Source organism: Delphinus delphis, chromosome 4 (assembly GCF_949987515.2).
Source record: "Delphinus delphis chromosome 4, mDelDel1.2, whole genome shotgun sequence".
Classification (NCBI taxonomy): domain Eukaryota; kingdom Metazoa; phylum Chordata; class Mammalia; order Artiodactyla; family Delphinidae; genus Delphinus; species Delphinus delphis.
Genome location: NC_082686.1, coordinates 15,709,357 through 15,731,488, shown reverse-complemented (window position 1 = coordinate 15,731,488; position 22,132 = coordinate 15,709,357). Strand labels below are relative to the sequence as shown.

Here is a 22,132-nt window from a genome sequence, read left to right as displayed (position 1 = left end):
GTTTTAGCCACAGCAATCAGAGAAGAAAAAGAAATAAAAGGAATCCAAATCAGAAAAGAAGAAGCAAAGCTGTCACTATTTGCAGATGACCTGATACTGTACATAGAGAATCCTAAGGATGCTACCAGAAAACTACTAGAGCTTATCAATGAATTTCGTAAAGTAGCAGGGTACAAAATTAATGTAAAGAAATCTCTTGCATTCCTATACACTAACGATGAAAAATCTGAAAGTGAAATTAAGAAAACACTCCCATTTACCACTGCAACAAAAAGAATAAAATCTAGGAATAAACCTACCTAGGGAGACAAAAGACCTGTATGGAGAAAATTATAAGACACTGATGAAAGAAATTAAAGATGATACAAATAGATGGAGAGATGTACCATGTTCTTGGATTGGAAGAATCAACATTGTGAAAATGACTCTACTACCCAAAGCAATCTACAGATTCAATGAAATCCCTATCAAACTACCACTGGCATTTTTCACAGAACTAGAACAAAAAATTTCACACTTTGTATGGAATCACAAAAGACCCTGAGTAGGCGAAGCAATCTTGAGAAAGAAAAACAGAGCTGGAGGAATCAGGCTCCCTGACTTCAGACTATACTACAAAGCTACAGTAACCAAGACAGTATGGTACTGGCACAAAAACAGAAATATAGATCAATGGAACAGGATAGAAAGCACAGAGATAAACCCACGCACATATGGTCACCTCATCTTTGATAAAGGAGGCAAGAATATACAATGGAGAAAAGACAGCCTTTTCAATAAGTGGTGCTGGGAAAACTGGACAGCTACATGTAAAAGAATGAAATTAGAACACTCCCTAACACCATATACAAAAATAAACTCAAAATGGATTAAAGACCTAAATGTAAGGCCAGACACTATCAAACTCTTAGAGGAAAACATAGGCAGAACACTCTATGACATAAATCACAGCAAGATCCTTTTTGACCCATCTCCTAGAGAAATGGAAATAAAAACAAAAAGAAACAGATGGGACCAAATGAAACTTAAAAGCTTTTGCACAGCAAAGGAAACCATAAACAAGACGAAAAGACAACCCTCAGAATCGGAGAAAATATTTGCAAATGAAGCAACTGACAAAGGATTAATCTCCAAAATTTACAAGCAGCTCATGCAGCTCAATATCAAAAAAACAAACAACCCAATCCAAAAATGGGCAGAAGACCTAAATAGACATTTCTCCAAAGAAGATATACAGATTGCCAAGAAACATATGAAAGAACGCTCAACATCATTAATCATTAGAGAAACGCAAATCCAAACTATGAGATATCATCTGACACCGGTCAGAATGGCCATCATCAAAAAGTCTACAAACAATAAATGCTGGAAAGGGTGTGGAGAAAAGGGAACCCTCTTGCACTGTTGGTGGGAATGTAAATTGATACAGCCACTATGGAGAACAGTATGGAAGTTCCTTAAAGAACTAAAAACAGAACTACCATATGACCCAACAATGTCACTACTGGGCATATACCCTGGGAAAACCATCATTCAAAAAGAGTCATGTACCACAATGTTCACTGCAGGTCTATTTACAATAGCCAGGACATGGAAGCACCCTAAGTGTCCATCAACAGATGAATGGATAAAGAAGATGTGGCACATATATACAATGGGATATTAGTCAGCCATAAAAAGAAACGAAATTGAGTTATTTGTAGTGAGGTGGATGGACCTAGAATGTGTCATACAGAGTGAAGTAAGTCAGAAAGAGAAAAACAAATACCGTATGCTAACACACATATACGGAATATTAAAAAAAAAAAGTTCTGAAGAACCTAGGGGCAAGATGGGAATAAAGACACAGACCTACTAGAGAATGGACTTGAGGATATGGGGAGGGGGAAGGGTAAGCTGGGACAAAGTGAGACAGTGGCATGGACATATATACACTACGAAACGTAAAATAGCTAGCTAGTGGGAAGCAGCCGCATAGCATAGGGAGATCAGCTTGGTGCTTTGTGACCATGTAGAGGGGTGGGAGAGGGAGGGTGGGAGGGAGGGAGATGTAAGAGGGAGGAGATATGGGGATATATGTATACATATAGCTGATTCACTTTGTTACAAAGCAGAAACTAACACAACATTGTAAAGCAATTATACTCCAATAAAGATGTAAAAAAAATAAGAATATATCAGAACAAATTTGGCAGAAATTATCAAAAGATTGTTGTAAATAATAAAAGGATTAAAAAAAAAAGAAATAACAGGAGCTCAGAAGAGTTGCTGGATACAAAATTAATGCACAAAAGCATAGCATTCCTATACCACAGTAGAAACAAAATAGAAAATGGAATCAAAAAAGGAACCCCATTTCGCAATAGTAACAGAAACCATGAAGTCATGTTCAGTATGCAGTATATTATAAAATACTATTCCAGGATGGCAAGGGCCTAATATAGGCTAAATAATTTTGAGAAAGAAGAACCAAGTTGGAGGATTTCAGGACTTACCGTAAAACAGTAACAATCAAGAAAGTGTGGTAATGGTGTAAAGATAGACATAAAATGTAAGGGAGTAAGAGTCCAAAATTAAAATCTCGTATGTTCAACTTAATTTTGCCAAAGGTGCCAGGGTGGTGGGGTGAGGAGGAGCTGATAGTCTTTCAAGAAATGGATACCTATGTGAAAAAAATCTGACTCTCACCTTTATGCCATACACAAGAATTAACTCTAAATAAACCTAAAATATAAAACTTCCAGAATAAAATATAAAAACATCTTTGCAACCTTCAAGTAGGCAAAGACTCCTTATATAAGAAATGAAAAGTATGAAGTGTAAAAAAAAAAAAATTGATAACTGGGACTTTAAAACACCTACTCTCCAAAAACCATGGGAAAAAAGTGAAAAGGCAAGCCACAAACTATAATAAAACATTCATGATACTTTACCTGACAAAATACTTGTATCCAGAATAACTAAAGCATATTCATAACTCACAAAAACCAAAAACCCAACTTAAAAATAGGCAAAAGAATATCAAGTAGTGACAGACTGATACATTGATCTTCCTGCAAAGAACAACTATAGACTCTATGAACCCGACACAAAAAAACTATCCAAGGGTTCTGAAGACTGAAATACACATTTTGGAGCCGGTATCATAACTTGGAGTAAGCAATCACACATACTGAGTTCCCATTTTGTGCAGTTTTGCCCTGAAGGTGGATGCAGTCACCACCACAGAGGCACTGGGGCAGCTACAACTGCAACAGAAAGCCTGACATCCCTCTGGTTGGAGGAACTGAAAGAACCAGGAAAAGGAGCCCAGGGTAACCAAGATGGCAAGAGAGTAGTAGGGAACTCCAGAAAGAAGAGAACCAAAGAAAAGAACCCCCACGTTCTGTGTTTAAACAGTCTAAATCTACAGCTGACACTTGAACCATGCCCGCTGCAGGCATGAGAGTTTGTTGAGTCTAACCAAGTTGATTGCCCACTAACACAAAGACATCAACGCCCTTTGGAGCAATATAAAATAACCCTGTCTCCAAAACATAACATTCCAAGATACAATCTAAATATATACGTCTAGGATGCAATCTAAATATTTATGTGTAGGATACAATCTAAAATCCCTCAACATATGAAAGCCAAGAAAATGTGATCTCAGATGTTATTATCAGACATGTACTTTACAGCAGCTATTATAACTATACTCAGGTAAAGAAAAATATGCTAACAATGAATGAAAAAACAGGAAACAGATACATGTCATTATACATTTGTCCAAACCTACAGAATATACAACATCAACAGTGAACCCTAATGTAAATTATGGATTCTGGACGATAATGATGTATCAACATAGGTTCGTCAATTGTTTAAAAAAAAAAACACAGGTACCACTCTGGTGAGAGGATGTTGATAAAGGGGGAAGCTATGTATGTGAGGGGCAGGAGATATATGGGAAATCTTGGTACTTTTTCCTCAATTTTGCTGTGAACCTAAAACTGCTCTTAAAAGAAGTCTTAAAAAAGTAGAAAATTTCATCAAAGAAATAGAAAATACAAAAACCAAGTTGAAATTTTAGATATAAAAACTACAACATATTAAATTAAAAATGAGCAAAAGGGTTAAACAGACACCTCAAAAAAACAGAAGATAGGGAATTCCTTGACAGTCCAGAGATTAGGACTCAGCACTTTCACTGCTGGTACCCTGGTTCAATCCCTGGTTGGGGAACTATGGTCCCACAAGCCAAGTGGTGCGCCCAAATAAAAATGAAAAAAAAAAAGAAGAAGAAATACAAATGGCCAATAAACACATTAAAAGATGTTCAATACCATTAGCCATCAGGGAAATGCAAATTAAAACCACAATGTAAAGTCTCTACCCCAGAGGTCAGCAAACATTTTCTTTAAAGAGCCAGAAAACAAATATTTTAAGCTTTGCAAGCCATACAGACTGTGTTGCAACTACTTTGTTCTGCTATGTTAGCACAAAGCAGGCACATACAATACAAAAACAATTTACAAAAACAGGTCACGGGGCTTCCCTGGTGGTGCAGTGGTTAAGAGTCCGCCTGCCGATGCAGGGGACACGGGTTCGTGCCCCGGTCTGGGAAGATCCCACATGCCACGGAGCGGCTGGGCCCGTGAGCCATGGCCGCTGAGGCTGTGCGTCCAGAGCCTGTGCTCCGCAACGGGAGAGGCCACAACAGTGAGAGGCCCGTGTACCACAAAAAAAACACAACAACAACAACAAAAAAAACAGGTCAGGTGTGCCAGATTTTGACCCATGAGCTGTAATTTGCCGATCCCCGATGCCACACCCAAGAGAATGACTTAAAACAACGGACAATATTGAAGTAAAGATATGGAACTAAAAATTTCATACACTGCTGATTAAGAGTGTAAAATAGTATAACCACTTTGAAATACTGATACAAGCAACAACAAAGAATCTTAAAAACATTACGCTGAGCAAAAGAAAGCCAGATACAGGGAATTCCCTGGTGGTCCAGTGGTTAGGACTCTGCACTCTCACTGGCGAGGGCCCAGGTTCAATCCCTGGTTGGGAAACTAAAATCCCACAAGCTGTGCAGCACGGCAAGAAAAGAAAAGAAAAAAGAAAAGAGAAGAAAAGAAAAGAAGCCAGATACAGAGTAATATATGGCTCCATTTATATGACAACCTAAAAAAGACAAATCGAATCTCTAAGTGACAGAAAAGTAGATAAATAGTTGCCTAGGTTAAGGGAGAGGATGACTTGCAGGGACACAAGGAACCAAGTTTTGAGTGATAAAGATGTTTTACTTCTTGATTTTAGTGGTTATGTGGGTATGTACATGAAGATGAGTATATACATCTGTCAAATCTTAAACTGTAAGCTTAAAATGACTGCATTTTATTGTATGTAAATCATACCTTAATAAAAGTTGTTTAAAAAGATATTCTAGGATATTTTTTAAATACCTGAATAAATTGTGAGATAATTTTAACATCAGGTTCAATAACCTAAAAACAGCAAGTCTCCCCAAATCATTCAGTGGAACCCCAATCAAAATTCCAGTTAGATGTTCTTTTTGAGGAATTCAATAAATTTACTTAAATTTATACAGAAGAATAAAGTTCTAAAACAACTTAGTCTTGAAGATGAAGAAAAGAGTGCCTCCCCTGAGCAATTATTAGGACATATCATAATGTCATTTTAACAGTGGTACTGGTGTAAGAAGAAACAAAGACTAATAGATCAGAAGACAGAGTTTTGAGAAAAACTCATGAACATATGGGAACTTAATATACCGTAATGGCAGGACCATAAATCAATAGGGAGAGAATGAACAGTTTAACTAGGTGATGTTAGGAAAAGTGGCTCACTGTACATGAAGAGAAATGTAAATAGATCTCCACTTAACACCACATAAAAAGGTGGGTTACTGATGGATTAAAAACTTCATATGAAAGATAAAACTAAAGCGATTAAAAGATATAACTGTTAAGAAAGATATAACTATTAAAAAAGGATATAGCTGTTTAAAAAGATATAACTATTAAATACAACAATATTTTTATGGTTTAAAAGTGAGAAAGGCCTTCATAAGGCAGAATCAGTGGTTTTGATTACATCAAAATTAAGATTTCTTTATAAAAGAGGACACATGAAAGGTGACAGAATGGGAGATTATTTACAATGCCTAACAATGACAAAAGGACTAATATTTAAAATATACAAGGAACTCCAGTAAAATAAGAAAAAGAGTACTCCAACAGAAAAAAAGGGGTGAAAGATATGAATAAATAGTTTACAGAGGAAACATAAAAATCTAAAAAGCTTATGAAGAGATGTTAAAAGTCACTAGTTAGCAGAGTAATTAAAATTAAAGAAAGGTATCATTTGAACTCCTAATTAGACTATTGAAAAATAGGAAGTTGAATGATGCCCAGCCCTGGCTACAGTATAAGGATATATAGTAGTCATCATGTATTGATAGTTGAGCCTAGACTAATGCAGCCAATCAGGTAAGCAATCTGGCACTACTTCAGAAAATTAAGTACGCCTATACTCTTTGACTCAGCAATTCAGAAATTAAGAGAATTTCAGAAAAAGAAATTCTCACAGATCTGGGGATACACGAATGAAGATGCTCACTGCTGCCTTATTTGTGAGAGCAGGGAGTCGAAGGCAATCAGGGTGTCTACCACTGGGGGAATGAACAGGTAAAATGGAATGTATGCAAACTTCTGAGTACTACACATCAGTTAGAAGCCATGGGCCAGATATACATACAGGAATGTAATGGATTTAAATATCTTAGTACTTTTTAAAAAACTACTGGGACTTCCCTGGTGGTCCAGTGGGTAAGACCCCGTGCTCCCAATGCAGGGGGCCTGGGTTTGATCCCCGGTCGGGGAACTAGATCCTGCACGCATGTCACAACTAAGAGCTCACATGCTGCAACTAAAAGACCCTGTGAGCTTGGGACTTCCCTGGTGGCGCAGTGGTTAAGAATCTGCCTCCCAATGCAGGCGACACAGGTTCGAGCCCTCGCCCAGGAAGATCCCACATGCTGCAGAGCAACTAAGCCCGTGCGCTACAACTACTGAGCCTGTGCTCTAGAGCCCGCGTGCCGCAACTACTGAAGCCCTCGCACCTACAGTGCAAGGAAGAGTAGCCCCCACTCGCCGCAACTAGAGAAAGCCCACGCGCAGCAAAGAAAACCCAACACGGCCAAAAAAATAATTAATTAATTAATTAATTTAAAAAAAGATCCCGCATGCCACAACTAAGACCTGGCGCAGCCTAAATAAATAAATAAATATTTCTTTAAACAAACAAACAAAAAGTACATGTATAAAAATTAAAGGGCTTCCCTGGTGGCGCAGTGGTTGACAGTCTGCCTGCCGATGCAGGGGACACGGGTTCGTGCCCCGGTCCGGGAAGATCCCACATGCCGCGGAGCGGCTGGGCCCGTGAGCCATGGCCGCTGAGCCTGCGCATCCGGAGCCTGTGCTCCGCAGCGGGAGAGGCCACAACAGTGAGAGGCCCGTGTACCACAAAAAAAAAAAAAATTAAAAAAACTACTAAGTAAAAAGCAATAAATGGGATGAAATATAACACAGTATCATTAGTATCATTTATGTGACTTAAAAACACATGCAAAAAGGCTGTGACATGCCTAACAGAGAAAATTAGATAAACTTCATTCAGGCATGATGTCTAGTGCTGTTGTGTGGGAATTCAAAGTTAGTGAATCAACAATATACATTAAATAAGGTGTCTTTAAACAGATACACATAAAACAAGGTTATGTACTAACCGTCAAAAATGTCGTGACAAGAGACTAACAGGAACCTAAGCCTGCATTTCCCCTAAGAGCAATGCTTCGGTGTTCACTAATTCAGTGTTCATGGACTTCACAGAATATAATCACAGTAAGTAATGAGAATCGACTGCACAGACGAAAGCACATACATTAATCACACTTAGAATGGGCAGCTGGTGGAGGTGGAAAATGGAGACAGACAGACAAAAGGGAAAAAATAAATACATTAAAAGGAAGAGACTTGCACACACCCAGCAGTTTTAAGGTGCCATGAACAGAGGAAGATCATGATCCAACTCTGAATCTGAGGTCCAAACTACTAAATAAAAAAATGAAAATACAAGAACATTCTAGTAAGAGAGGTAATTCAGTCCCACCACAAAAATGTGTCTGCAGAATTTTAAACATAAACAATAAACATGAAGCCTAAATAAAAAATAACAAGATCAGAGGAGAAAAAGGAATCAGAGGAATGTCTTAAAAAAAAAAAGATTACGATACCTGAGGTATACTGTGTTTTCCATACTTCCAAAACTTATTCTGTGATAAAAGAGACTTAAATTTCTCCTCCAGAGAATCAAACTCATTATCGGGTAGGAGGCAAAGCAATTTTTTCAATGCCAATAAGGAACAAGTTACAACTCGATAGAATTTAGCTTCTCTTTCTTCCTCTGGAATAGTTCTTGATGTAAAAAGAAAATAAATACATATAAGGATTGAGAATAAGACAAACTTCTATTTTAAACGTTTTATCGTTGAATATCTACCAAAGTTGCTTTATCTCTATATTCATTCTCTCTGTGCCAAACCCCCACAAAATGCCAATATACATAGAATTTTAATCACATATTATTCGAATAATAAAAGGTGAAAGTAAATCAAGAGTTGTGGCTTGAAATAATGTGCATGTACACTGCTCTCAGTAGCAGTTAATTGGATGATTAGAGAAGAAATAACACTGCACCTAAGAGTACTTTCCCTTACAGATTCTTAATAGTTTGATTAGAACACAAGAGTAAAAAGTAAATGGAACATCTTACTATTCTTACAATAGAACTATTCATAGTTCTTCAACTATTTTCATCCAGACCTTAAAATGGTTCCTGCTATGACTGTCAAAAGGGAAATGTGGAAAAAACCTAAAAACATCTCTTTGTAAAAGAACCAAACACATGTGCTCCCAGATAATTCAAGTTAAATAGCGGGACAACTTGCAGGTAAAAGCACTTAAAACAGCACCTGGAAAATAACACTATATTAAGTATTTTCACCTCTACATTTAGCATCCCTTTTTTAAAAAATGTCACATTGAAATTATCATCTTATTACCTATGAGAGAAACATAGTTTCACTTAACCTGAGTTACACAGAAACAATACAACTTACTGTGGGTCACTGAGTGTATCAGGTGTTTCTTTTATAAGATGATCCTGCAGCACCTATGGGGGGAAAAATGCCATAGACTTGAGATTTTATTGAATTGTCAGTGGTGAAGAGACAGAACATAAACTTCATCTTAACTAAAAGTTTTTATCCCCTTTCTCACAAAAGTAGCAAAATTAAGTAGCAAAACTAAAAGGTTTGAATTTTACCAATTTTTTTCCCCTATCAATCCCCAAGGTTGGCACCTGCTGGGGTAAAGAAGGATAAGGTACTTCTTCCAAACACCTCCAGTTTCCACTGAGAGGAATTTTCCCTTAAATACTCCTGGCCTCTTGCTTCTCCATTCCTCTTGCACACAGCAGTGAAGTGAATGGGATGTCCGATTAGTAAGTCTGGGAGTGAATTAGGCTCTGCTTTCCTCGCCCCTCTTTTTTGAGCACCTCCCTGCTCACAGAGTACACACATTGTGCTCTGCTCCATCATGGAGGAAGGTTTAAGGCTCCATTTGAAATGCTGAGTAAGTCTGCTTACTTCTGGGGTACAGTACTAGCAAGTCCACTGTTCCAGTATCAATTTTATCAGCAATAATAATAACCAATATTTACTGAGTTTTTCCATTTACCATGTATTGCTTTGAGCACATTCCATGCATTAATGAAATCCTCAAAACAACTCGATGAAGTACAAGTTAATTCCTACTTTAACAGATGAGGAAATGGAAGCACAGAAACTTGCCCATGGTCAAAGACCCCAACTAATGGCAGAGTGGACTAGAACCCAGTGGTATGACCCAGAGCCCATGTTCTCTTACAGACACTATGACATTTTGATCTCATTTGCCTAACTCCTCTCTAATAAATTTGTTTTGAACTTAGGAAAGTTCAAACCCAATATCTGTATATCTGTGACACAGCCAACTAAAGGTAAAATAATGGAGGAAATAATCCACATATCCAATGATCAGTTACCCATCCATAATAAAACCAAGAACAAAAAAACAACCAAATAAACAAAACTATGAATAGCCAAATTAATTATCTCAAAATCCATTTTCTAAAACTCTTAAGTGTCCAAACTCATGATACTTCACTCATAACATTCATCACTTGATATTTTAAAGAAACCAATGATATTTAATTTATAGTTGGGATAAAGAACTCCCTTTGAGAGTATGATTAAACCTACAAACCCTAGGGAATTCCCTCACAGTCCAGTGGCTCGGACTCAGCGCTTTCAAGGCTGGGGCCCTGGTTCAATCCCTGGTGCGGGAACTAAGATCCTACAAGCCGCGCAGTGTGGCCAAAAAAATCCACACAACTACAAAGCATCACCCTAGAAAAACAACTCTGGTACAACAGAAAAATAAAGAATGTAAGAACCAAGAACTTAAAGGGGGAACTAGAATGCATGTGTGTGTAGAGAGATGTTGGGTGAAGAGATCAGATAGGTAAGAAGGGACCATATCATGCAGAGCCTTGTAGGCCAAGATAAGAAATCTAGACTTGTAAGTATAATGGGAAGCCACAGAAAGGTCGACTAACTGAAAGGAGGGAAGCAGGGAGAAAACAAGGGAGGAGGAGGGAAGGTGTTTAAGTAGGATTATACATAGGGTGCTATGGAAATATAAGAGTACTAAATAGAGAAATAAATGCAAGCATTATCTTTTTTAAAAAAATTTTTACTTCTCCTCAATGGACTCACAGCCCATCTATTTTTACTTCTTGGTATAATACTAACAAATTGGCGTCTAGTTTTTTCCAGTCCATATATAAGGAAGAAAAGAAGGAGAGAAAAAATGAGGAAGGACAGTATTGTGTACAAACTAAAAGCCACAGAAGTTATGGCTGATATCGGTCTGGCAAAACTGCTGGCCAAGTGTTGGAGAAACGTATATCTGTTAATGGGAGTATCATAAAAAACCGGGTAAATAAATATTTTAAAAAATAATAAATAAATAAACCTATTCTTAAAAAAAAACTGGGGAAAAATCCCAAATGTGTATTAAAATGAAAGAAGTTAAATAAACTGTTGTATATCTATATATACAAAGGAATACCAGGATGAAACAGATCTGTATACATGTATTGATTTGAAAATATGGGGAAAAAAAGTTTAGATTTGATTTATAGATGTATTCTTTTTTTAGATTATATATTACAAAGCACATATCTAAATATTTTTAGATACAGTAAATTAAAACATTAAAATAAACAGGGAAAACTTAAATCATTTAGAAAGATCCAATCCAAAAAGTTAATTATGTTTTAAAAAGCCAAAATGGTCAACTTTGATAAACACCATTTAAAAAACGCAATCTTCCACTGAAAATATTTCACTTCTCATACCCTCACAATGCTAGGTAAAAGAGCTGCCTTTGTAATACGCTTTATATCCCTTAAATACTTTGAAAATAGATACAGAAAGGTTCCAAGGACTTACACTTGTAATTTCATCCTTACAAAATGCTATGGCTTCAGGCTGCTTGCTTGGAGGGAAAGCTGCTTCAAAGGCATCTTTTGCTGCAGATGCAGCTGGTGTGTAAGTATCACACTGAGCCATTAGCCAATAGCCCATTAAACTTTTTAAGTAAGGAGCCAAGTGTTTCTTAACTTTAAGGATAAGTTTTTCAAAAGCTTGCTGTGTGGCTTCTCGAACCCGGCGGTCATGATCCTATTGAAAATATAATATGGTTTAAAACAGCTCTAACCCATAAAAATAAATACTGACATTTCTGGGTATGCGATGAAGACCCATTAATAAGAATTCACCTATGCACAAAGCTAAACTAAAATCAATAATTATATTAAAAAACTGATTAATTTTTCCTTTTCCCAATGAGATAAAAATGACTGTATTCAAAGAGTCAGGGCTAAACCTGGAATAAATAAGCAATTCATTCTCATTCTTCTGCAGCAAGTATACAAAGAAATTACATTGTCAAAATTTACTATGGCTTAAAAGTATCTAGGTAATTCTATTGTAAGGACCTAACAGACTCCTTTTTACAACCCAACATGATCCAATCTGCATAATAATATTGACATAACATTCCATAACCCTCACCAAAAATGAATCATATAAACTTGACAGTCCCCACAACTTCAACCAAAAACAAAAACAAAAAACAAAACAAAAAAACCACAACAGAAATAAACTAGTCAAGTCTTAATACTTACTAGTGAAATTTTGCAGAAAATTCTTGGCCAATATGGAAGAACTCCTTTTACAATTTCCGTGTCTCTCTCTGTACACATGGTTCCAAATTCCTGCATAGCCTAAAATAAATTATTAAAATCATTAAGGATCAACAGCCATAATATTGGCTGTTGATTATATTTATGCTGTTCTAGAAGCTTAGTCTATTTTATGTAACGTGAGAATACACCATCCCTGTTTGTGTCACATGGGACTAATCCGAAGAGTTCTTTATAGGGTACTATGGTAGAAACTTTTCAGTTGTTTTAAAAAATATATAAAACGTACACAAACAAAAAAAAACCCATTTAAAATTATAGAGTCAAAATTACATTACTTAATAGGAAAAAATGTAAAGCCAGAATTCCAAAGTGATTCTAAAAAGTGCAGAACAACAAACTAACTTATAACCCAGAAGATAAGTATAACCTAAAGTCTGTATCAGCAAAAAGTACAATTGTAAAAGTACTTATTAGTGATGATTCTTCATTTAAAAGTACTTATTAGTGATGATTCTTCATTCTTCTTTACATAAAATATGCCAATGACATTTTAACAAAAAGATTTTCTTGATCATTTTAATGAAAACAATAAAACTTGCTTTTAGTTTTGTCGTGACATCTTTCTTTGAAAGTTTTCGCAGCACCATTCGGAAATCAGAATCCACAAGACTGTCTATTTCTTCAGCTCCTTGAATAGCAGGAACATAGCCTAGGTCACTGTGAAATGTTCCAAAACCAATAAATCCAGGCACTGTTCCCTGTTCCTTGGCAAGGAGTTCTGCAGCTCGGCCACTGTTTGAAGGCTGGTAAGAAAGTAGGGAGAAAAAAAGTTAGAGTCAAGGAAAAGTTCAAAATTTAACTTTGAGTTCTTTGGAGTAATTACTTGACAATTCCCACAATGAAGCAAACTTCTATTTGAGGGCTTTTTCCCCCTAGCCTATGCATCTATTGCAATGTCTGCCAAAGATAAATATTTTTGTCACCAAGAATTTAACAATAATGATCCTAGGAGCTATTTCCTAGTTTCCTAAACATCAGAACCATGTTTTTAAAGTTGCGATTACAAGCCATTAGAGGCTCATGGGCCATGACAACATTTTAAAGAAATAGAACAAAATTTTAAAAATCAGAATGCATCACATATGGTAAGAATAAGTACTGTTTTATGAAATTTTTTATTTCCAACTTTTGTATAAATAGTATGTATACACATATATGTATACTGTGTAGTGATGCAAAATTAACTCATAAATGGATATCTCTTTATTCATCCACTCATTCAACAAATATTTATTAAGCAACTACCCTAGGACAACTCTAATGATAGCAACTTCTAGACCAGGAGTTCCTTGTGGGCAGACACACTCATTTCCACATACCCAAAGCCTAACCAAGTCTCTTTGGGCTAAAATGGTTACAAATTACATTAGTATGTACATAAAAATCAATACAATGATCAGGATATAAGATACACTCCTTTGTTTTGAAACAGTCAGTGGCTTGTTTGATTGATACACAATATAGTAGCTTCCAGTACTAAACATTAAAGGATTCTTTGTGACAAAGAAAGAAAGTACTTGAACTGTTGAAAGAAATTAATGTATTCATTGTCATCTAATAGGAAAATGTCTCAGTTCAATGTCCAGGATGACATCACAACCCATCTAAACTCACCTATTTCTTATTCCTCCATAAGAATGTCTGAAAATCCAAATGTGTGATTCAGTTTGTTCATACCTAGCAAAACTGTGTTTGGGAAAATCATTTATCAAGGAATAATAATCTGTACTACTTTCTAAACTGAAATGAGTGACCAGAAATGAAAATGATGGACTAGATATTTTTTCAAAACAGTGGCACTTGGCCTAATTTCAAAAAAGGTTCTCTATTTTAAAACTTTATTAAAATGAACTAACATTATTCAGTTTACCTTTCTCAATATTGATACATGAATAAAGAGCTACAAAGGAAGTTAGTGAATTATAATTCTGAAAACTATGATGACATTAAGACATTGGAGTTTTACCTATAATCTCATGTGTAAACAGTTTTATTATGAAACAGAATAATGCAATAGTATAAAAAGCTAAAAGCTAAAGGAGTCAAGGCTGAATTCTGAACTGACCTGAAGACCAGAACTGACAGTGATAACTAAGCACAGAAAAGATACCAGATGTCCAGTTTCACAGAAACAAATTATTTTCAACTAATTGTATCTTTTTTTCAATGCCTACTTTGAACTTAAAATGTAGTTACTGTTTCTTGTTACCTTCTCCACTGTACGTTAGATGCTCATACCCACAGTTCAAAAATTAAGAACCTCGATACTATTTCTGGCAGTTAATTGTCTCTTTTTTTTTTTTTTTTTTTTTTTTTTTGCGGTACGCGGGCCTCTCACTGTTGTGGCCTCTCCCGCTGCGGGAGCACAGGCTCCGGACGCGCAGGCTCAGCGGCCATGGCTCAGGAGCCCAGCCGCTCCGCGGCATGTGGGATCTTCCCGGACCGGGCACGAACCCGCGTCCCGTGCATCGGCAGGCGGACTCTCAACCACTGCGCCACGAGGGAAGCCCTTAGTTAATTTTCTTATACTACACCTACTTCATTCTTTTGTGCCTGGCTTCTAGAGGTATAACATTTGAGGTGGCAATCCTGAGTCTACAGTTTAAAGACCAAATTCAGGAAGCTTTCGGGATCTTTCACCATCTGGCCTCGACCTCTCCAGTCATCTTTCTAACACTTTTTTCTTCCCTTGTCCCACTTCCTCCTCCCTGCTCCCTTTTGTTCCCACCATTTATGTTCTAGTTCCAAACTCAATACAAAGTTCCCCAAATATGTCATGCCTTTTCACAATCTGGTCTTTTTATTCATTTTTTTCAAACAGCAAACACATTTTTTTTTAAAAAATTTTATTGGAGTATAGTTGATTTACAATGTTGTGTTAGTTTCAGGTGTACAGCGAAGTGAATCAATTATACATATACATATATCCACTTTTTTTTTTTTTAAGATTCTTTTCCCATACAGGCCATTACAGAGTATGTGAGTAGAGTTCCTTGTGCTACACAGCATGTTCTTATTAGTTATCCACAATTTGGTCTTTGTGTAATCTTTTCTCTCCCTGACAAACTCCCACTTATCCCTGAAAACACATTCATGTTTTCAACATTTGCCTCTCCGGTCAATCACCATTCTTTTCTGTTCTCCCACTTTGCTTCTGATACCTGTATCATAATTCTTTAATATATTATAATTATTTGCTTACTTATCTATCATCAAACTAATAGTTCAAGAACAGAAAATTTCTCTGTCATCTTTGAAAACACGGCATTCAGTATTCAAACTCTTCTGTTGAATGAATGACTGCCACTCTGAAGTTCAAATCCCAACTCCACAACTTCCTGACTACATGAATTTAGGCAAGTTAATTCTCAAAGCCTCAGAATCATCATCTTTAAAATGAGACAACAGTCACTAAATCATTACTTAGGTGTAGTCAAGATTAAACATAAGTTTTCAAACCACCATAATAATAATTGATTCCAGCAAGAATTATCAAAGGATGCTAAAAACCATTAAGTGAAAGTTTATGAGAGAACAGGTTATTCTGAAATTACTACTCCACATATTATTTGTTAATAGCCAATAAAAAGAGACACTTATACAATGGACATCACCTTAATCAAGTGATTACACATATACCACCAATAATGGGATTATGTGTCTCATTAATAAACAGACATTATGTGTCCCCGTGGTGTGAGAGGCACTGAGAAATTACACATCATCTATGAAGCATTTCTGTCAAATACTGTTTAACCTGAATGTAATTATAAGGAACAATTAGACAAATCTAAGTTAAGGAAATCAATTGCCTAGACTCTTCCAAATTGTCCATGTCATAAAAGAATCTTCCTCCAAAAAAAGGCACTAGGAAAACTGCCTAGATCTAAATGATAGCTAAATGGAATGAGTGATCCTTTCATGGATCTTGGATGTTTTTTAAAATGCTATATCTAGGGACTTCCCTGGTGGTTCAGAGGTTAAGAATCCGCCTGCCAATGCAGGGCAGGCACATGGGTTCGGTCCCTGGTCCGGGAAGATCCCACATACCGCAGAGCAACTAAGCCCGTGCACCACAACTACTGAGCCCGTGCTCTAGAACCCACAAGCCACAACTACTGAGCCCATGTGCCTCAACTCCTGAAGCCCGCGTGCCTAGAGCCCGTGCTCTGCAACAGAAGCCACTGCAATGAGAAGCCCGTGCACCGCAACGAAGTGTAGCCCCTGCTCACTGCAACTAGAGAAAGCCCACGTGTACCAAGAGCCAAAAATAAATTTAAAAAAAATTTTAAATGCTATATTTAAATAAAACTTATAGAGAACAATATTGAGATGACTACAGAAATCTGAATACAATAATGTATACTATTAGATAATAGTATTATACTGAAGTTGAATTTTCTGCATGTTATAATTGCTCACGGTTATGTAGAAGAATGGCGCTGTTTTTAGAATATACATGCTGAAGTATTTAGAAGTTAAGGGTCATGATTTCTGCAACTACTTCTCATACGGTTCAGCAAAATACATATATTTAGAAAGAAAAAGCAAAAGTGACCAAAGATTAACAATTGGTAATTCTAGGTAAAGAATTATGAGTTGTTGCTAATATTTGGAATATTTCAAAAGTAAACATTGAGAACATTTTTTAAAGTTAAATGAGGATGCAAGTAAAGCATTTAGGAGAGTACTAAGGTAAGTTACTATTATCACTGTTACTATTATTAACCTCCAAAACAGATTAAGTGACAGATCTAAGAAAATGTGGTACTGGAATCACAAGAATTGTTTCACAAACAGGAAAAAAGCATCCTCATAAAATTAGACTGTGCCATAATAAACCTAGTACTATAAAAAATATCATTACGGCATCCCCAATCTTGTAGGTTTAGTCCACTCTGGGGTTTAAACAAGTATTTAGTGAACTTCTACTATATGCTAATCCTTGTTCCAGGCTCCGAGGATAACAGCAGCAGATAAAAACGCCTGCCTTCATGATACTTATATCCTATACTAATATCCTAGTGAAGCAAGACAGTAAATGAAGCGGGACAGTCAACTAATATGTTAGAAGTCATAAATGCAACGGAAGAAAATAAAGCAGGAAAGGAGAAAAGGGAGCGGGGTGGAGGGCTACAACTTAAAATAGGGTGATCACCGGAGACCTCACTGAGATATCTCGGGCAAAATTTGGAGGCACCTAACAAAAGAGCGTCGGGGAGCCTGCCAGGCAAGGTCAAGTTTCGGTGATGAGATAAGCGTGGCCAGATGGAGTGAGCGAGGCGGAGGGAGTTGAAGATGGGGTCGGAGGTGGAAAGGGGCCGCAGCAGACCATGCACCGTGTATGTATCGTCGTAACGGCTTTAGCCTTTACCCCGAGGGATGTGGGCAGCCACAGCAGGTTTATGAGCGAAGGAGCGACACGATCCGAGATACCCTGCACACCAGGCTCACCTTAACTGCTTCCCACCCAATTCCCTTGTTCACCCCTGCCACCCTGGGCAGATAACCTTCCTCTTGAAGCCGATACGGAACCAATTCTTAATGAAAATGTTGGGCGGGGGGGATGTGCTCGGGTGGGGACAGCTCTGGCACGGAACATCTTTTCTCTTACGACTCCCCAATCTGCTCAGAGATAATCCACCCCGCCCGCGGGGACGCACACACAACAGAGAGGTCACACTCGACACGCAAACACACGCCTCCCCACTGCCGCGCTGCACACATCCTCCGGCCCTGCGCCGGGCGGAGCCAGCCACTGCGAGGCGAGGACTCCTAGGTTGGCTGGGCCACCCCGCACTCACCCTCAGGTTCCCCTTGGTCCTCTGCTTGTTCTTCCCGCCCATGGTCGCGGTCTCAGCGGCACTCTCGAACCTCAGACCCCCAGTTGACACGGCCGGGCCACAACTTCCGGCCCCTTGCACCGGAAAAGGGCCCATAGGAACGCCTTCCCCTGGCCCTCCCCTTCCGTCACCCACCCGCCCACATGCCGCCCCACTTCCGCTCCCGCCTTCTGCCGCGTCCCGGCCATCCGTGGCGGGATATGTCGCACTTGGAGCCACGCCCATCTGAGTTGACGTGACCCCTGCCCAATAGGAAGCCAAGCATAGCGCTAAATCCTGCTTCTTCCCTTTCCTGCAGCAAAGATTTGTTCCCTGCTTAGCGGGTAGGAAATCGGCATGGGCCATAAGGGAGGTGTTTTCATAGAAGGGTAGCAATAGAATGACACAGTAGTGGCTGAAGGAAGATGGGACAATGTTAGACTTTTTAAAATGCAATTATCGGGACTTCCCTGGTGGTCCAGTGGTAAAGAATCCGCCTTCCAGTGCACAGGGCGAGGGTTCCATCCGTGATCGGGGAACTAAGATTCCCACATGCCAGAGGGCAGCCAAGCCCTCGTGCCACACTACTGAGCTCGCTGAGCTCGAGAGAGGCAGCGTGCCACAAAGCACAGAGCCCACGCGCCCTGGAGCTGGCGAGCCACAACTAGAGAGAAAACCCGCAGGCCACAACTGGAGATGACCCCGCGTGCCGCAACGAAAAGATCCCGCACGTCTCAAGGAAGATCCCGCGTGCCGCAACTAAAACCTAACGCAGCCCCCGCCCCCCAAAAAAGCAATTATCGGTATCACCTGGGTGTTTCTTAGAAATGCAGACTGTCAGGCCCACTTTGGGACTATTAAATCAGATTTTGCATTTTTAACAATGTTCCCAGGTTTTGTTAAAATTTGCAAAGTAGTGCTCTAGGCAATATTCTCTAAATCCGCCCCCCCCCCCGCGTTTTTTCCCCCCATATCAAAAGTGTTAGTGCAGCTTTTCGAAAAGAGGGTAGTGTGGTAGTCTCTCTTAAAATTTGAAGTTTACAGGTTTTGTAGTTAGTGATTTTGCTCCTCAGAATCACAGCACAGAAACATAAGCACATGTTGCTGGTTATTATCTCATGCGCACACACTCACCCTATTATAATCGACTCCATGACACGGAGGCTCTGCAGACTATTTCTCCTTTAGTCAGCCGTCTTCCTGTTAGGTTCCTTCAACGTGGGGGGGGGGGCGGGGCGGGGGACAATGGACTAGAAGGAGACGGAAAGAGAAGAGGAAGAAGCGACTTTCTGCATACTGCTAGCATCATCTCAGCAGCAGCTCTTTGCCCTGGTAGCAGCAATTGGTATAGGCAGCAGTTGTTTTCCGTCTCCATCTTTTTTTTCGACCACCAGAGTCAACCTAATTGCACACCTCAGGGGTACCAGCAGCAGCCAGGCAGGACCTTTCCCCTCCGAAGTATGAGTCCTAGCTCCATGGGCCCTCTCCTTTGAGCTCTTAAGACGGCCAGTGGTGCCCCCTTCTCAGAAGTCAGAGGCCCAGCATCACGGAGTACCTTCTTTGAGCTCCGGAGAGCAACTACAGCCAGGCACCACCCTCTCTTCAGAGGCTTGAACTGAGCCCCAGCTTTTCCAGGCCCTCCTCCAAACTTCTAAATTCGAATTACCCCAACCTCTTCTTTCCTTCTTTCCTTTACTAGCCCTAGTGATAGTAACTGCTGTGCAGTAATCACCTCTGTTACCTCAGGATTCTCCTTTTGCTTTTATACTCGTTTTTAACCAATCTCCCATGTTAAATTTTTTTCTCTTTAAATAAGTAGTGAAGTTTCTGTTTTCCTGACTGGACCCTGATTAAAAAAAACATACAGAGACATGCTGCAGGATGTTCCCTAAAACACTATAATAGCAAGATAATTGAAAACAACCTAGTGTCTATCCATTGGGGGAATGGCTAAGTAAATTATATCTATTCTATGGACTATTAGGCAGCAGTTAAGAGGTTTATCTGTACGTACATGGGAAGAATTCTAAGACATTCTTAAATTGAAAGCAAATAGAGTAATATGTACAGCATAATACCATTTGTGTCTAAAAAATTTATAAAACAGTATTATATGGATACATATATATTATGTAAATACACAGAAAAAAAGGCTGCAAGGATCATACCAATCTGATAATTGAAGTTAATCCTTAGGGGAAAGAGGTGGCAAGAAAAGAGATTAGGGTTAAGAATTATAGTCAAAGGAAATTAAGCCTTCCCTGTAAGATTTTATTTTATACAAGGAGAATATATTCATGTATTTATTATGTAATTTTTTTTTTTTTTTTTTTTTTTTTTTTTGCGGTACGCGGGCCTCTCACTGTTGTGGCCTCTCCCGTTGCGGAGCACAGGCTCCGGACGCGCAGACTCAGCGGCCATGGCTCACGGGCCCAGCTGCTCCACGGCATGTGGGATCTTCCTAGACCGGGGCACGAACCCGTGTCCCCTCCATCGGCAGGCGGAGTCTCAACCACTGCGCCACCAGGGAAGCCCCTTAGAACACCATTTTATAATTGGTTTGGGCATTTGAAAATAGTCTCCGTTACGTAACAGTTCCCAGTGGTTGTCTCTTTTGAAGATGAGACCCTCGTAAACCAGAGTACTCTAAACAGTGCCTACCAAAGTGGTAATGTTATGTCAATTCTAATCAAAATATCCATAACTCTAATGTAAACCAAAGTCTTAATAAACTTTGGACACATGATTTAAAAGTTTATCTGGAAGAATAAAAGGAGAATCAAAAGGATATTTTTGGTAAACAATGAAGAGAGAAGTCTGTCCTATCTGATTGTAACATCAATTTTGATGTTATAAAATAATAAACAAGTTCTAAAATAAAAGACCTAATTAAAGATAATTATAAAATCCAAAATACATAAAAATTAAACAATATATATGTGCAGTACGTAGAGGAAAAAAGCTACAAAAATTTAAAGAGTTATAACTAGAGAGAGGATGGGAAATTACAATAGCTGAGATGTCAAATCTTGAAAGTTAAGTTTGTAACTTATGTACTCCCAAAAGAATTCTCAGTAAGATTTTGTTTTCAGATATCACAAAACTATCTCAAAAGTTCACATGAAAGAATAACATGAAAGAATAGCTAAAGATATTTTGAAAGGCAGGCATAGCAATGATTTGTCCTTCTAAACTTCAAAACTCAAGATATTGCCGTAACAATCCTAACAGTGTTGTTAGGAATAAGCTGAAATAGAATGGCAAATCCAGAACCCACATTCAGGCTCTGATAAAAGTGGCATCTCAAATGTCTGAAGAATATGGATTATCCAGCAAATATCATTGGAACAACTGCTTACCTTCTGAGAAAATAACTTTAGTACCTACTTCATGCAGCACTCTAAAATGAATTGCTGATGACTGAATGTTAAAAATGAAGCCATAAGATGTGGTACAGGGATACACACACACGTCATTAAAGTACAAAGAAATATATGGGGGGACTTCCCTGGTGGCGTAGTCGTTAAGAATCCGCCTGCCAATGCAGAGGACACGGGTTCGAGCCCTGGTCCAGGAAGATCCCATATGCCGCGGAGCAGCTAAGCCCCTGCGCCACAACTACTGAGACTGCGATCTAGAGCCCGTGAGCCACAACTACTGAGCCTGTGTGTCACAACTACTGAAGCCCACGTGCCTAGAGCCTGTGCTCTGCAACAAAAGAAGCCACCACAATGGGAAGCCCATGCACTGCAATGAAGACCCAACGCAGCCAAAAATTAAATTAATTAATTAATTTAAAAAAAAGAAATATATGGGAATGATAAATACTTTAGGGTGGGGTTAATACTGCTAAGGAACAGAAC

The 22,132-nt window shown here is 38.5% G+C and overlaps 1 protein-coding gene across 1 annotated transcript in view; it reads right to left on the bottom strand.

Annotated features, from left to right (window-relative positions):
• The window catches only part of LTN1 (listerin E3 ubiquitin protein ligase 1), a 65,229-nt gene extending 46,843 nt beyond the window's left edge, over window positions 1–18,386 (bottom strand). Inside the window, exons 1-6 of the mRNA XM_060010428.1 lie at window positions 18,252–18,386; window positions 12,987–13,190; window positions 12,367–12,465; window positions 11,630–11,860; window positions 9,194–9,246; window positions 8,309–8,489 (exon numbers count right to left, since the gene is read on the bottom strand). Coding sequence (XP_059866411.1) covers window positions 8,309–8,489; window positions 9,194–9,246; window positions 11,630–11,860; window positions 12,367–12,465; window positions 12,987–13,190; window positions 18,252–18,386 — 903 coding nt within the window. The remainder of the gene's footprint in view (window positions 1–8,308; window positions 8,490–9,193; window positions 9,247–11,629; window positions 11,861–12,366; window positions 12,466–12,986; window positions 13,191–18,251) is intronic.
• Window positions 18,387–22,132: the final 3,746 nt, after the last annotated feature.